This window comes from Elaeis guineensis, chromosome 1 (genome assembly GCF_000442705.2).
Source record: "Elaeis guineensis isolate ETL-2024a chromosome 1, EG11, whole genome shotgun sequence".
Classification (NCBI taxonomy): domain Eukaryota; kingdom Viridiplantae; phylum Streptophyta; class Magnoliopsida; order Arecales; family Arecaceae; genus Elaeis; species Elaeis guineensis.
The window spans coordinates 2,364,115-2,382,598 of record NC_025993.2 but is presented as its reverse complement, the minus strand read 5'-3'; the positions used below and the strand labels follow the sequence as shown (position 1 = coordinate 2,382,598).

General features: G+C 36.0%; 1 protein-coding gene and 1 long non-coding RNA gene across 2 annotated transcripts in view; one reads left to right on the top strand and one right to left on the bottom strand.

Moving 5' to 3' along the window:
- The window catches only part of LOC114913914 (uncharacterized), a 70,030-nt gene that overhangs the window by 43,362 nt on the left and 8,184 nt on the right, over positions 1 to 18,484 (top strand). The gene's annotated exons all lie outside the window — the stretch shown is intronic.
- LOC105036182 (PHD finger protein At1g33420) lies at positions 502 to 7,669 on the bottom strand. The gene is made up of 5 exons (XM_010911946.4): positions 6,964 to 7,669; positions 6,274 to 6,400; positions 4,187 to 4,402; positions 1,693 to 2,310; positions 502 to 1,475 (listed from the first exon to the last, which is right to left on the bottom strand). The coding sequence occupies exons 1-5, from the start codon at positions 7,295 to 7,297 to the stop codon at positions 638 to 640; spliced, it is 2,133 nt and encodes a 710-aa protein (XP_010910248.2). The 5' UTR covers positions 7,298 to 7,669; the 3' UTR covers positions 502 to 637.

Sequence of the window (18,484 nt, the reverse complement as noted above, 5' to 3'; positions counted from 1 at the left end):
TGGTGTTGTCATCTCCATGTTATGCTATTTCTTAGGAGCCAGCATTGTTTATGAATTCAATATAATGTTCGAGTACTTAAAAAATCTTAATTTTTTGTGGAAGCTAGAACCTAGGTATATCTTGGTCCAGACATAGCTCTACCAACGGCAATGGTGATTTTGGATTTCCTTTTGCCAAAAAATAACACTCAATTGATGGTGGTTCAGGCACAGATCCCTGATGTTCCATATTGAATTACAGTCATGTAAGCAGAGGCAAAGGATCTGATGGCAGAGAACGTTCAACAGCTGCTAAAGCTGTTCACGCTGTCATATGAAAGATCCAGCAGGTAGCACTGAAGATTGAGAAAAGGATTCATAAGGGTTGATGATTGAAATAATTGTGCATTTTAAGAAGTGAATTAACATTCTTGAAAAATGCATTTACTTCATCCAGACCGTGCTAATTTAGTATGCCTGACCTATATGAGCTGTTCATTCTATGCAGGTGCAAAATAAAAATTTTAGAGGAAAGGTTAGCTTCTTCATTAATGGGAAACAAAAAGTTTCTACCATGGCCTTGAATCTTATTACAATAAGGCCAAAACTAGGCTACTCTTTGTACATACGCCCAACATTTACGGTGACAGGAATATCTTCACCTCACAGTTGTCAGGCTACCAAATCCCCCTGATCTAGAAGGATCTGTTTCATCCTTGCACCTCCCACCATAGGTGTTGCTTTTCATTTGTCCACCGCTACGCCCGTTAGACTTGCGCAAGCAAATGCACCTCTTACAAACAAATTTAGCTGGTGCTTCATCATAGTCACTGATCCCAGCACACCTTGTATGCTGCCAGACCCCACAGGCATCACAGGCCATCATCCTCTCACCATCATCATCCTTAGCACCACAATCACAGTCCACAATCCAGTTCTCCAATCCCCTCTCCATTCGGAACTGCCCAAGTCTTTGGTCATCTCCAACACAGGATCCTCTAATCTTAGCAATCCCATTTGAGCCAAGTATATGCCTGACAAGAGCAGAGTCACTAACATCTACATGGTCTAATATTAACTGTTCGGCTTGGAATCTTCGGAAGATAAGGTATATCTCTTGAAAAGCTCTTGTTGCTTGTTGCTTTAGATCAGCTATAGTGGCAGCTATAGGCAAAATCAGAAGCTCTGGTGGGGGAGCAGTGTAGTCCTTTGGATGATCAATCAACTCAACATGACACCAGATCTGAAGCACAAATTGACTAGAAGGCAACCAATTAGATGCAAGTTCATCGTAATGCTTTATGAATTGCTTGCAGTCTAGGAGATTTGACGCTGAGCTTTGGGCAGACTTCTTTGTTGCCTGTGGCTTGTAGGATTGCATGGTAGCAGGATTAAGAAGAGCATCATACAGGAATTTGAGATCCTGGAGAAGCTGATCAGCAGATGGCCTCGGAAAGTATCGGGTGGTCGTTGTCTGGTTTGAAGCTGCCTCAAGCCTACAGTTTTCACAAGGAAAGAAAACATAAACAAAATCAGATTTAATGGGAAAAGATCTAATGATGTTCTGTCATCGTGGAGATAATTTGAACATGAGCGATCTTATAGTCGTCATGCTGTAGGATTAGTTTGTATTTCATAATGGTGCCAATGCCTGAATAAAGGATTTAAAGCTACGAAATAGGCAGGATAGGAGATGGCAACTCTTTGACCGACCTGTACTCAATTGCACTCATTTCAGCATTGTATCGAACTGCAACAACCATACCGTCGTCCGTTGCTCTACCGCCGAGTCCCTTGAGGCAATGGTCGAGGAGCTCTGGGGCATTTAGTGCTCGAACTGTTGCTCCTCTGAGGGCGCGCCAAGTCACCCACTTGGAACCCCCAACGGCACGAAGAACCTTGACCGTAGCCTTCTCTACTCGTTCAACTTCTTCATTCGTCCACGAACCCAATACGCTTGAGGTGGCTTTAGCCAATTTCCTCCTCGAAGGATTTTGAGGCTTTTTTCGCTCGTGAGCTTCATGAAGCAGACGCGTCACATAGCAGAAGAGATCCCTAAATGTGACCAAGGGGTAATCAGCGATGAACCGATACAGTGCAATCATATTCTGTAATGGGGTGTGAGGAGATCGGGAATGGGAGAAGAAGATGGACAGCGGTATGTTAGGGAGGGTTTCCACAGCTTTCTGGTAGGCCACTGCAGTCAGGGAGAAGCTACCGGCACCAAATCTGTATCCCCAATCCCCATACCAAGAACGGCCAGCGGTTACCGCATGGAGGAGCCGATACTCCATTCCATATTTTTTGGAGATATCCAAAACGCTGACTTTTCTGTCATCAAAAATGATCTTTTCGTCACAAATAGATACTAAACACCCCAAAATTTTAATTGACCAGTGAGGTGCTTTAACAATAATGCTTTAACAATAAATGTTTCATCCATGCTATATATAAAGAAAAAGGGGCAGAGTATCCCACTTATATACATATCTAAAGTGGAAAGATTCAGATAGTAACCATATTATTTGGATATGGATATCCCTTTAGAACAAATATAGAATACCAATTTTGACATAATCCTTTAGTACCTGTATCCATATTTGCATTTGTTGAAAAAAATCCTATGGATATGCCACTATCCAATCCATATCTGATTTGTTTTGTTTTCAGCCCTTGACCTTACTAACCACTATGTAATCAGCATACGATCTTTTAAAACCTCATGATGGGCAGAATCGGGGTAACCACTATGTAATCAGCATATGATCTTTTAAAACCTCATGATGGGGTGTGTGTGGGGGTGTGTGAAAATCAAAGTTCACAAGGCCCACCCATAAACAGATACTAGGTTGAAGCCATAAAAACTCCATTAGTCTCCATGTCTTGCATACAAAACCATCAGCTTCATACCTGAGAAAATTTGAAAAATCTCAAGACAGAAATTAAAAAAATGATCTCCCTTGATGAAAGGTTGTGGAGAAAAAGGTAAACTACAAAAGTAATACTGTGCTCCTTGCTCAAGGTCCCCTTTTATTTTCAGCTTCGAACCATCTATTTTGACCTTCAAACCTTGCATTCATATTATCCCAACTCTAACATCATAAGTTGCAGAGTCGGGTTGGTAACCTTGTAGCATATTTGGTTATTTCCAATTCAGTCATACAATAAAACAGTCAAATTTGTGGCCTTGTTATAAGAACCTAGAGTTCAGCTAGCATGATGTTAAAAATGGCCACCTTGGCCACCTAAAGTTTACCTAAGCGGTACTGGCCTACACGCTGCTTTAATATCTTGCATCATGTTACATGATGGGGAATCTAAATGATTTCTAAGTTAGCATAGGATGCTGCCTGGTAAAAACTTTCTTTTGATTCACTATATATATTGTTAAATATGTTATATTTGTTGTATTCAAGGTTTTAAATAAACTTTTTCCATGAAACAGAACACTGTGTACCGTTCAAGATGATGAACATCTCATGCCACCCTTGTCTATTTCACAACTCATCCTATCCTTAAACCAGAAACTGGGACACCATACATCTTTCCAATATTTTAAAACCTTTTTTTTTCTTCTTCTTTTATTTTTTTGAAGTTATTACTCTTTTGGGCGATCTTGACTTTTAAAAGTTGGTAAGGCACCTGACCATTGTCTCGGTACCGACCAAGCTCGAAGTTGCTTTTAAAACAGTGGCATGATGGGCTTCGATTCAATTTTGAGGTCCCCATTTTACCTCTTCAATAATTACATTTATAATTCATCCAACATTCCATCCATATCCTACAGGATTTTACAAATCAATCTGATAATTAACTAAATAGAATACAGTTTTCCATCACTATGTTCCTCCAATAAAAAAAAAAAAATATTGATTTAAGTTTACAAAATCCTGTATGGTCCCTGTGATTGCAGACCTCCCCTTCAAAACCATCCTACACACTATGCCATAAATTAACTTTTCCCCATTAACAGAATAAGAAAACAATTACATATTAAGATTTGACTGTTATTATAATAAAAATCTGATTGGCACAAAGATTTCTAATATACAAATTATAGTACAGTGCTAGCCCTGAGCATTTTGATAACATATCAAGTAATCACCAAGTGCTTCTATCACAGAAAAATGTTGCAATCAATAGCAAACCTCTACAATGATCCATGAAGATAACAAGAAATAAACAATAATCATAAGATATCCCATACCTGACATGGAGCATTTTGCATATACGATCCCAAAAACCCATTATATCACATCCTGTCAAATATTTTGAACCACCTTCTCGGCCATTAACTCTGAGAAGGTGGCCATAACCATTTGCATGCACTACACCATGCAGCCAGTGAGTAGAATCTTCCAACTGCACATATGGCCAGTCTTCTGGATCTTCACCTCCCATCTCATATTTGCATGCAACACACCTGATTAAAGGAGCATTTGTGTGAGACAAACAAAACATTGCATGATAGACAAATATCATAAGATCGCTAAACATCTTTCAGAGCTACAGGCTCAACTCCAATAAATAGCTAGCAGATTCCCACACAGATTTCCATGGTTTACATATATCCTGCAGAATTCTTATGATTCCAGGAGACAACCTGTTATTAAGGAGAAGGAACAATTTCCACTAAAGCATTTCAAAACATCAGGGAAAGTTTGAAACATAAACACCCCATATGATAATCACTCAAATCTTGAACCATTTATTACACGTATGGACACAAAACAAGTTCCACAAGATACAATAATGAAACACTTGCCTCCAGATAAAAATTTATCACAGTTCTTAATGGATGGCTAACATGCCTAGCCACTAACATTATACCTTAAAAGAATATACTAGATTACTTTTCATTCTAATAATCAAACCACTCCACAGCATCAAACAAACACCGCCCACATCAACATGCATGTAGATCGCTGGCAATGGTAAAGCTCCGAAAAGCTACTGGAAATAAAGTTAGCAAAGTGTCCCTGTTATCTTCATACCAACTTTCTTGGGCCAGAATGATAACAAATCACTTAATCAGAAGAAATTGTTAATTTGTTCCATTAGAAATATGTAAATGCTGCAGCTGATCCACATAACAGTCTCTTATCTAGCTCCATTTGTAACATGAAATACTATGCACAAAACTGGCCCATTGAACTGCAAATCAGAACCAAGGCAGTGAGGCAATCAAAACCTCCATTACATGACAATATAAAATCAAAAAAACATAAACAAGACCTAAGTCTTGTAGATGACCAAGTCATCTGTGCATGGCATGTGATCATAAGAAATTACAGTTACACACCTTTCTATCATATGCAAATAATCATAGCTCAGGAGGAAGTCTTCTAAAAGCTGCACAATCACCAAGAAGATCTTACAGAGCTCAACAGTAGACCAAAATGAAAAGATCACTTTGATCAAAGGATAGAAGTTCAGAGCATACGGAAAATGCATTCTTGAAATAACGATCTGTCATAGAGGAGCTTTTTACCGAAGAAAGGCATACCACCATCAAGAACAGAATCTTATATAGATACAAGCAATCTGAAGATAACTTCTATTCTAGGGAACAAATGTGCATGCCCAACGATCTTTTTCGAGCCTGTAAAGCTAATCTAAGGAAAACCACCAATAGAAACAACAAATCAGAATACTCCATCGAAGATAAATAGACTTGACTATTGAATCCAGTACTGATTGAAGAGGCTTCCGTTTGCAATGCAGACTTACTGCTAGGCTCATCTTTTCCTTTAACCAATATTTTCAAGTTATACACACCGGCTCGAGAAGAATTTGTGGTCTAGACTACCAAATTCTCCACTCACACCTTTGGAGAGGAAGAGAGAAAATCAACAAAATTAAGAAACCAAATATGCTTCAAACTGATCCGACATTTTCAGAATCATGTCAGATTGAGCAATACTCAAGCAAAGAAAATGCAACAGATGAAGCACTTTCTCCAGAGCATTTGAAAGAAAAAATTCCCCCAACCTATGATTGCTTCAAGTCTCCCAAAAAGTAACGAGGATATCCCATTTCTCCACAAACTTGACAAAGACTTCCATAAATCCATGAAAGGATTAAACAAGAAAAATATATCAATGTAAGTAATGCATATTTAATCAAGCGATTCAACAAAAAGCAAACAAAAACGATATGAGATCAAGCACCAACCACAAACACCAGATTTGCAGCTCAAGTTGCCTAATGAATATGGAGAACTTTCAATTTCTTTTGTTTTGATGAGAGTGTGCATTTTAAGTAAAAAACAAAAAAAACAGAAGGACTTCTCACCTTGTTTCGGACAAAGGCAACAAAGTTCCGCAATGGATGCATGTCTGGCGACAACCAGATGATGATTTGCTATCATTTCGGATGATAAAATGATAACGTTTTCCGCAAACGGGATGACCACTCCACCCTATAATAAGATCACAATAACAACCAATTGAGCATCAAAAACATAAAATTGCATTTTAAGTGCATAAATTAATAGGAAATGCAAGAATAACGACCACCCAACGTTTATTGAATCAGTAACGAGAAAAACCACTACATTACTCAGTTACAAAGTTGCTAGTCTGGTTTAATTTAATTTTCTAGTAATCATGCAATCAGCATCAATTTCATGAATGCGAGCCTGCACTTAACCAATAAATTGTTACTCGACCTAAGAAATTGAGGCAAAGCATTTGAAATAAAAACAAATTTATTTTTAAAATAATTTAATAAAATTAATATAATTATATTAAAGATTTTAAAAATCCATAATTCAAAATAAATTAGTCCTTAAAAAATAATAATGACGGTCACGTAGTGCATGACAGCTGTCATGTGAAACCGGTTTACCAAGGTAGATCCGGTCAACTAAATATTAAAAAAAAAGGTAAAATTGTAGAAAATTGCGCAAAACTGGTGAAAGCGTGGATCCGGTAAAAAAATAAAAAGAAAAAAAAAGGGGTAAAATTATCTCTCGATTCTCACCTACGATTCTACAGTGATCACAATAGATCGACTTCGATGGCAGCACATCCTCTTCTACAACGTTAAGCTCGACGACAGCATCTTCCAAATCACCCACCCGGAAGGTGATCCGCCAGGGTATCAGATGCGGCGAGGCGACCGCGGAGGGCGACAAGATCGACGATGGCGGCGGCAGCCGCGCGTGCCGCACAAGAAACTCCCGGACGCTCACGCGGAACGGCCCGTCGAGGCCGTCGGTGATCCCATCGCTGCCGGCCGGAAAAGTCAGAAAATCGCACAGATCTGCGGTCACCCTTCCCTTCGCCCGCTTCAGCGCCCGCCTGTTCACCACCATGGCGTCGGATCCCCTCGAGGCCACGGCCGGATCTCGCGATTCCAACAAGAACGGCGCCGTTGATCGGCTCCAAGTAGAACTAGGACCAAGACTTAACGGCGAAGATAGAAGGAGATCCAAGTGGGAATAAGAAAATAAATTAACGAAAAGGAGAAGATCAAGTATTAGGGTTATAGATATCGGCTAGGGTTACGGTTAGGGTTTCAGAAACAGAGAGAGAGAGAGGAGGAGAGGGATGGGCCGCTTGGGAAATGGATAACGAGGGTTAGGGTCGGGTTAGGGTTTGGTTAGGCTAGGGTCAAGAAGAGACCGGAAGAGAGGGAGAAAAATTTGGGACCGCGTCCTCGTTTTGGGTTTTCTTAACTTGGATATGACGTATTTTAAGGCGGTGCAAGAGTGGGGGTCGCTTTGGTGCGGGCCCCTTGATTTATAGAGCAGAATAAAAAAAAAAAAGGCAGAGTCGGTGGACGAATTGTCGAATTCCCGGAATGGCCCCACGGGACGTTTCAAATTACGAAAATACACCGAAGAGGGGTATTCATGGAAGGACGCAAAGGTCGGACAATTTGGTGTAATTGCGGAAGTGCCCTTTTTTTGTGTGTTTTTTTGGGTGTTGGACTGGTGGTTTCGGAGGTGGGATCCATAATTAGAAAATTGAGAATATTTTTGATTTAGAACGGGTTGGGGGGAGGTTTTCGCGGAAGAGATCGGAATTTGAGGCGCTGGATCGAACTCTTCTAACTGATGGACGTAACAGCCAGGGGTGCAAATGGGTTAAATCGAATCGGGTTATAAATGATCATGATCAGATTCAATTTTTTGATCGAATCTTGAATTAGATTGAATTAATAGAAGATTGGACCCATCGATATCCAAAATTTTGATCCAGAGGGCCATTCGGATTAGATTGGTCCATATATAACTTGGCCCAATCTAAACAATTTGAGTTCGAATCGTATTCGGATTAAATATAATTAATTATATTTTAATTACTATATAATAAAATATTATTAACAATACAAAATAGATAATAAATAATATTATTTTTAAAATAAATTAAAATATAAAAATAATTTTCAATCTATTTTTATATCAAAAATATTGTTTATACAAATTTTAAATCATAATATAAAGGCTCTAATGGGTTGGGATCCTAGTGATATATGGGGTTTGGATCGGATCAGATCATAGCGTAGAATATCTAAAATTGATTCAAAAATCAAATCGAATCAAATCAGATTAAAATTCAATAAATCGAGATTTGATCTTAAAAATAGAACGTGTCTAATTTTAAAATCCAACTCAACTCCATCGGTCCTTTGAAGCAAATTGGCTCGGATCTAAACGATCGAATTGGGTAACTGATCAATCCTATCAATTTGCAGTCTTAGCAGCGGGGCAGTCGGTTGGGATTGAAAATAGTATTTGTACACGTCTATCATATCATTAGATAGATATATTTGCTTGCATGCCAAAGTGATGTATATTAATTATATATTTAGGATTCTTTTAAATATATTTACAAAATCAGAATGAAAATTATGTAAAAGTCAAGTCTGTTGATTTTCTAGATGGCATTATCTAATAGCCCGTCCAAATCTGACCCATTTTCTAGCTTGCAAGTTGCAAGTAGAAAAAACTATAAATATCTTTTTTCCTTCCTATAGAATTTGGCCCATATGAAACTTGGTTGATAAGTAGCTGTGCTTAAATAGTTGGCTCAATCTACAAATTCTACAAAGTTTTCAGTCCAATTTTATAGGAATAGTCAAATGGATCCCTAATGTAATCCAATATGATAAGTAGTACCTATAATTACTGATGATTTTAGTAGTTGAAAGATTAAATTAGCTTTTAGAAAATTCTTCTTAAAGGAAGATTGAGATACTCTCCATTTAGAAATATGACCGAAGAGACTGAAGTATTCATGATTGACATGATGGTCCATATGATGAGCACTTTTTGTGTGCATACAAGGCAAGCTGCTCGGATTGTTCTATTTATCCCTATCCCTAGGTTTAAATTCACCGTCAGACGTTGCTAATTGGAGATTTTTTTTTCCCCTCTTTTTTTTTTAGTAACATTTACCATCCTAATTGCCAATCTACTTCAACTTTTCACAGATGAGTCCAACAGAATCTAGTTAATAAAATAGAACGAAATGACACTTAAACAACATAAATTAATCTCCATCAGCGAGTGGTGTCTGGGGCTATGAGCAAGCATAAAACGTAGCTTTTTGATCGAAGGGTTGAAAGAAAAATCTCATGCTTGCACATGTAGCTGGAAATAGTAAAAAGAATCACTTAGTCATGTTGAGATTTATTATCCGATGTTACTCCAATTGAGATTTTATTTTTAATTGATTATTATTTTTAATGACTTTAAGACTCATGCTTAATTATTTCTTGTGTGTCCTATTTCTAGTAAGACTCTGTTCTAGAGTTATTTTATTTAGTTTGGAGTTTATGTTTTAGTAGTTTTTTATTTTGAATTCAGATATAAGTCAAACATCTCACTCGTATGATGCTCTATTTAAATAGATCTTTAGTGTCTTTTTTGGGTGTGGAGTGTGAAAGAGAGATGTGGAAAAAAAAGAGAGAGGAGAGATTATCTTTGCATGTGGAGACTTTTTTGTGAAGCGTTCTTGTGAAGGGAACCAAACTCATTATTTTTGCCCTTATTTTTTTTGAAAAAAATTATTTTTCTTTCCAAAATTTTTCTTCCACAATTATTTTCTTCTTGAAATTCTCTAAAAATATATATATATATATTTGTATTTGGTGTTTGTTCCAAATTTTGGGCCGGTACGATTGGTCTACTCCGGATAGCATACCATTTTATATAGTATTAGAGCTCTAGATCATGAGATTGGTGACTTATATATTTATGGTTCTACATGATATTAGAGTTATAGATTTTGAGATTGGTGGCCCATGTGTATTTATGATTCTATATGATATTAGACCTCAGATTTTGAGATTGATGGCCCGTGTGTTTATGACACTAAATGGCATTTGAGTTATAGGTTTGAAGAGTGGTTATACAATTTGTGACTTCAATCAAATTTATTTGGAGCATAATTTTTAGAGCGATGACTCAATTATTGGTGATTCTAGTGATCGTAGCTTGGCATGGTTGAAGAGCTTCTAATACTTTATTTTGTGATAGTGTAGGCATATAGACTCTTATTTGGTGATTCAAGATGTAAATTATTATGGCTGGTGCTACTACCTTTTATCTCAATGGGTTCGAGATGCCTGATGTTATCAATATCGATATGGTTGCTTTTATTAATCTTGTTTCTCTCCATATGTTGAATCATATCTGTTATCTAATATGGAAGGCTATTGTCAAATCTTATTTAAAAGAGCAAGATTTGTGGGATATCTTGGAGGAGTCAACGACGATGTCTATAAATAATTTCAACGATAAGATTGCCAGAAGAAAGTGAAATTTGAAATCTCAAAAGGTAATGTAGATTATTAAAATTTTAATTAATAAAAAAAATTATTTTGAATTCAAGATGTAAAGGAGACAAAGAAAGTATGGGATATTTTTATAGTCGTCTAATTAACTTCCAGAAAGATGAGACATCACAAATGAAATTTATCTAAAGAGTTGATTCTAGTTTCAAACTTTCCCAAAGATCTTGAAGAAGAACAAAATTAGTTAGAAGATGAAGATCGAAAATAGGGAGAGTTTCATCAGTTACAGACTAGATCAATTTTAGAAGACTCAAAGCATAGTAAGGTTATCAAGTTTCTTATAATCAAAATCAGAATGATTCATTTCTTATAATCAAAATTAGTATCTCAAATTTAGATAAGGATATTAAATTTTTTGTCAAAATCATTATCTGCTCTTGACTTAATCAATTTCTTATAAGATTATAAACAAATTTTACTATACTCTCGGTAGATGAATATTCGAATATAACATCTAAGATTATAAATAATCTTACATTCTTTCTAATCGATAGAGAAAAAAAAATCTATCGCTAAATATTCTAAATCCAAGATGAAAAATTAATGATCCACTCATCTTAGACTTAGGATGCTAAAAATTTTTTTAGTATGGTAGATAAGAGACCTCCTTATTGACACCAAAAATAATCTATAATTAAAGGTATTATCTTTTCCATCTTCAATAAATTTTCTCTTCAAAGAATATCAAATCATATCATTTATCATAAACTTTTAAGTTAAAAAATCAATATGTTGATTAGCTCAAACATAATCTAGATTACCGCACTTTCACTATGCACTCTAACTTAAACCAGCAAAATTTTTTAGATTTATAAAATAATTTCAACCAAAATATTATTCTATACTACAGATGGAAAAGATCTAAAATTTTAAATTTCAATTGAAGCCAAAGATGAATTTTTGATTCTCTTCCCTAATTTTGTTTGGAGCACAGCCATCTTAATTAATCCTTAAGTCCAATATCACATTCAAAATCATTATATAGATTTACTATAATCCAATATGAATCAAAGCTTAATTCTCTTGTCAATTCATTTAGACAATTCTAAATCAAAACTTCATAAGCAAAATCAATAAGAAAAATCTTCTAATGCTCCGGCAGATTAGGATTTAAATCAAAATATATAAGTAAAATCAACTCAATCATTTCTTTTAAAGTTTCTTCCATCGAGATCTTTAATATCTATCAAAATTTTTCTATAACAACCATGCAAGACTTTTAAAATCAAATCTCCATGAAATATCAGATTTTATCAAGGACCTCAATAACAAGGGCAAAATAATTTAGATCAGTTCATAAATCCAAAATCTTAAATTATAATTTCACATGTATCCTAAAATCTTGAATAGATATGATAAGATCTTTTTAGCCTAATCCGAAGATAACAATCAAGGATTTTACTAGCAACCTCAACAATAAGGGTAAAAAATTTCTCGATCAACTGAGATACATAATCTTTAAATTAAAATTTCATATATACCATATAGTCTTTAATATACATAAATAAGATATATTTTTATTTTTATATGCAAGCTTTGTATACGATCCATATTCCAATATAAATCTCAAAGAATATTCCAATCAAATATCATAAAAATCTTTTTAAGTCCAACTTTAAACAACATTGTATGAATAAATCTTTATGTTGCCACTAAATAATCAAACTCAAAATCAAGAACAATATCACAGTATTCTTCCATATCAAATTTGAGCTTATAATTCACCCAAATTATTGATGATCAAATTAATGATCATAATGCATGATAAAATGTCATGATCAATCCTTTTATAATCACTTTAGATCAAAATCTAATTAATCATAATATGATCCATATATTACCCATCATAGATCAAACCTTATGAATTATAGTTTCTTTAAAATATTTTCATACATATTCATAAGATTTAACCAAAAAATCATAATGATAACTTATACTGCAATCGTTATAGATGTATATCCCAATGTCCTTAATGTCTACCCACCTACACACATCTTATATCTAATTCTATGTCATAATTTATCCATTTATACTCTGATACTATATTAATTATCATGCTGCTGATCCGAGATCATGTGTCTAGAGATCATAGTAACCGTCACATATTTATGAAAAACTCTCTCCCCAAGCATGCAAGGTATTTCAAAAATGATATCAATGCATTACAGTAAACTTTATAATAAATTAAGTATAAAATTTAACTAACTAAAATTAATTTTAATCTCTCATAAAATTTTAATGATATTCATAATATCTTACATCAATTAAATCTTAAATAATAATCTTAAAAAAATATAATAAATCCATGTTGCCGACTCTCGCTTCTAGCTCACTCTCAAAATAGTACTCATATCCGTAATTGAGAATCTGAATTTAAAAAGAAAGAAGAGATAATGAGCTTGATAGTCCAATAAGTAATGAATATCTCAAATAGATATTTTAGATATTATTATAAGATATAATGTTTGAATGCCATGAATAAACATGTGAACATATTTCATGCCTATTTAAATAATAATGTTCTCAAACATTCATAGGCATATGTAATTATTAATCTAATTTGAAGAAAATACATGTAACTCATCAGCATTTAATTATGACCAATGTTTAATCCCTATTGGCAGGATCTATTGAATATCAACGTACAATCCGTACTGACAAGATCTACTGAATATCAATATATAACCCCCATCGATGGGGTTCACTGAGTATCAACATATAATCTCCATTAGTAAAGCCTATTGAATATCAATGTATAATCTTCATTGATGGGATCCACTGAGTACCAAGATATAATCCTCATTGGTGGGGCCCATTAAGTATCAATATATATTTTTAATTGATGGGGTCTACTGAAACATAGTTAGATTGAGAGCTCAATCCAACATATATCAAAGCACTTTTGTAAGACAATATATATATCATAATTTCATGTATATTCTTTGATAAATCCATAAACCATAGTATTCCAGAAATCCTCAAATTTTCAAACTACCTTTCGTTCAAAACACAATATCATAAATCATGTATAATTCAAAAATTAATTATTTATTTTTAAAATAAATTATAAAATATTTTGAAAAGATGATCTATTACTTATCTCTATGAAATACTGAATGAATAGGTTCAATCAACCTTGAGAGTATCCTTCAGAACCTATTATTTAAAATATATTCTTCTATCATTCTTAAACTACCACTAATAAAAATTTTAAATCCTAATACTTTCATAAGGCTGTCAAAAGTGGTAGCATCCAACATCTCAGTCAGTCAAATCAAAGGTAATTTTATTTGATCACAATTAGAATAGAAAACAGATAGTTCAACAAGAAGATCAAAAGTGATCGAAGCTATTAGTGCCTAATAAAAATCAAAGTGGAGGTTGGCACACTGATTGATAGTCAAGAGTCAATTTGATCAAGTAGCTTCATCTAATCAGAATCACTTAAAATATAAAGATTTAATAGAATCAATAAGGGCCAGATCTTGCAATATTTGATAAAGGCTCGGATAGTATGGGCATGTTATCCAACTGATAAAGTGGTTCAAAATCCTCTATTGGAATCAACTCAGACTCAAAGCAATAGATCGGATTCACTAGATTCATAAATCACGTAGAGAGAATATCAAAGGAGAGATTAACAAGATGGAACAGGATCGATTAGGCAATACTGTCCGACATCCCGATCGATCCGATCAAGATGATTTAATCAAATCATAGGTGAATTAGTATATAGATGATTCAATAAAAATCATAAATAATCAAATCTAGAGATATCCGATCTGATCAAGATAGATACCTGCATGCTATTCGGTGACCGTGGATCAAGACTATCTTCGCTAGGATCAGATCAGAACCATTAAAAAAAATCTTTTTACTGGATCGATCATAGAGAGTAAAAACACCATAGAGAGAGAGTGAAACTTCTAAAAAGAAAAATTAGGGATTCAAACTCAACGAAGGGCGAGAGGGAAGAGAGAGAATCTCTCTCTCGCTCTCTTTTTCTTTTTCTTTTCTTTTGCCTTTTTCTTTGTTTTTCTTCCTTTTTTTTTCACAGAATAAAGGACTTATATCCTCCTTCTTCCTCTCTTCTTCCACAGAATAAGGAACTCCCTTTTCCCTTATTCCTAAAGCAAGCACTACTACAAAATAGTTTCAATCGTTGTCGTAGCTCAAAAAATCGCTGCCATAGCCTACGACAACGGTTAGACAACCGCTGCCACTATGTCCGTCGCCGTAGGCCTATGGTAATGATTTTTTTAGGATACGGCAGTGGTTGTGTCAACCACTTAAAGCGAAAATTTAGTGCAGGGGCAAAATGGTAATTTTTAAAATTTTTTCAAAATTACTATTTTACAGCGGAATTATTAATTAATCTCATTAATTAATACTAATTAATCCTACACTAGGATCTAAATATGATACAACAGCATGCATTTAAATTTGAAATTCAAATTTGAATCAGTAAACGTTTTACAGTACTGTGTTCAGAACACATCACCTTTTGCGGATAGTCGATCACCGTAATCTGATCACCGTCGGAGGGCTCTGATCGTCACGTCATAGCCACCCAACTATCTGGCCTCTGCGGATCATCCACACGAAGCTCCCGTCTGATCAGCTCCTCACGAATGCTAGTTCGTGATTTCACCCTTTTGATGGCAGATGTTGATCGAACTCCTTCGATCGATGTGTGCCGACTTCTCGGATGCTCCAGATCGTTTGCACAGTTACTTGAGAGGCTGATGGATCTCTCTCTAAAATTTGGTGGACTTACGACACTCGTGGCACACCAATCTCACTTCCCGAACCCTAGGTAAAAACCCTAGGGTACACACCAAAAACCCTGCGCCCAATTTTCTCTCTTTTCTTTCTTTTTCTCTCGGAAGGTTTTGGACCTTCACCTTGCGCAGAAGCCTTCCTCACGTCCCAAAGTTTCTCTCCTAATTTTTCTACGCACGTCCTACCTTTCTCCTCTTTTTAAAACAACGTCGAACGTGTCTTATCCGCGTGAGAGGATAAAGACAAGAGGTTACACATTTGAATTCAAATCAAATTTGAATTCAAACGAAAACCAACTTATCCCTATCCTTTTGAGCGTGAGAAGAGAAGGGGCGTGACTATTTGTGCGTGGAAAAAGTTTCACGAGAAACCTTTTCTCGTGTAAGTAATGTGGCGCACAAAATGGATAAGGATGAAAGGGCAAGTGATAAGTTATCCATTCAAATTCAAACATGCTTTGAATTTGAATGGCTAACTAATTATTTTATCCATCCATATGGCGCACAAATGAGGATGTGGGGAAGGGTTTTGCGTGAGAAAAATTTCATGAGAAGTTTCTTCTCGTGAATTTAAATGGGTGCAAGGAAGTTGGGTGACGTAGGGAATTTAAAACAAGGTGGTTTGATTCAAATTGAGCCAACCTAATTTAAAATAGGTTGAGCACAATTAGACCAAATTAAACCCAACATAATTAGGCTTAATTAAGCTTAATAAAATCCTAATCAAATCAGGAATTAACTAAACCTAACCTTTGATCAAATCAGGGACTAAACCACCTTAGCGATTAGGTCAACATTTAACCTAATCGGGTCAATCCAAACTGAATCCAATTCAATTGGACTTGATCCAAAAATAATTACTCAATCAAATTGAGTTAATTAGTGATTAAATCACTAATTAAATCTCTCATAAATGTTGAGTCCAAATCCGATGGGCAATCAGGCATCAGAGACCATCGATATGAAACCCTGATCAAAGAGTTCAAATTTCAAATTCAAAATTCAAAATTCAAAATTTTGACTCCGGTATCCAAAATGTGTGGAACTCATGATTAGAGAATCTTAATTCTCAATCATAGAGTTCCAGATAGATAAGACTCATAATCAGCCATCAGATCAGAAAGGAACCTCTAATGTGTGTGACCCCGCAGGTTCGAACTAAGCCGGTAGCACAGGAACCAATTTCTGTACTAATCGAAGTGACCATCTAGCAATGGTACCCGACGATCGGATAGGTTGAATAATCGCAATCGCAACATTCAGAACCTACGTGAATATGGTTATCGTATAATTCATCCCTTTTGACCCCTGTGTTTAGGATGACCTCAGGGTTAAACTGTCAACCCTGATGATATCATCCGAATCATGCTCAACTCAATTAGTCCTGTGACTCCTCACTAGGACTACCCTGACCAAGGTTTTGCTAAATTGAAAACACGACTGTACACAGCTCCTAAACTGGAGTGGTAAATCCCATCTTGACACCACCGCACCGACAAGTCAAGTACTTGACTACACCCAGCAACCTTCCGTCACTGAATTAGAAATTCAGGTAGTCCAGTGCCTAAGTGCAGTGAGTTGCTTGCAAGTCACCGTGGCGGTCTCAGATCGGAGGGACATTTATACCCATATCCCATCGGAGCAAATCTTGACAGCAGAAATAGCTCCGGAGTTGGTCACGTTCAGTGCAGATGTACCATTACATCTCACCTGTATGCCATACCAGTGTCTCCACACTCTTTGGTTATGAGGACAACCAACCCATATGGCACACAACGACCTATGCTCGATATAAATATTATCATCCTTGGTAACAACGTATCATTTGGTCGCGAACATGTTTAAGAACTAAACGACAAATCCTCCTTTGTCGAGTCTAAATAGTCCTAAGGACTTCACCACAACACAGGAGTTCATTAGAAGATGAAACATTTGTGATGAAAAAATACCAAAATAATTTTATTTATTTATAATTCATGTACTAATATAAAAGGAGCACAACCGTCAACAGGCTGACGATTGGCTTTGGGACACTATTCCCAACACCACTGCCATAGAAAAGTCTGGCCGCGGTTGTCCAACCACTGTCGTACAACTATGGCAGCAGTTGTCCAACTACTGTCGTAGCTCACTTATGGCAGCAGTTGTCCAACTACTGCTGTAGCTAAGCTACGGCGGTGGTTATGCCAACCACTGCCATAGATATTATGGCAGTGGTTCGCAAATCATTGTCATAGCCTTTCAGTGGTCAAAAAGATCGGTAGATAATGGACGATGGTCGGCTGGTGGGAGGGGTGGTCGGCCTGTCGGGCGCGGCTATGGCGGTTGGGGGTGGCAGGGTTGCCAGGCAACAGTGGCTGTCGATGGGGTGCGGGTGGGGCGGGAGCGGTCGTAGCGGGGGCGAGCAGGGGTGATGGGCGGTTGACTACTTAAGTCATTATATACATCATTCATTTTTTTCATAATCGATGTGGGACTATCACAATCAACTATAGGTTAGACCTACGACAGCAGTTACTGATAACCACCACCATAAGCTGATCTATGACAGCGGTTACTGACCTATGGCAGTGATTATTAGTAATTGCTGCCATAGGTCCAGTCTATGACAGCGGTTGGTGATAATCATTGCCATAGATAGAGATATGATAGTAGTTATATTTAACCACTGCCATAAGTAGATATTGTAGTGATTAGTAAACCACTGCCATAGATTTATAGCAGCGGTTATTAGCAACTGCTGCCATAGAGGCAGAATATAATTTTTTTTTATTTTTCTCTAATATGATATAATTTTAAAATTTAAAGTCTATCTTCACCATTCATTATCTAAATAATTATCATTAGAGTATCATCATAAAAGATTATCTCGATCCGACAGCCCTAGATATGTTGATCATTATAATTTGATTTCGACA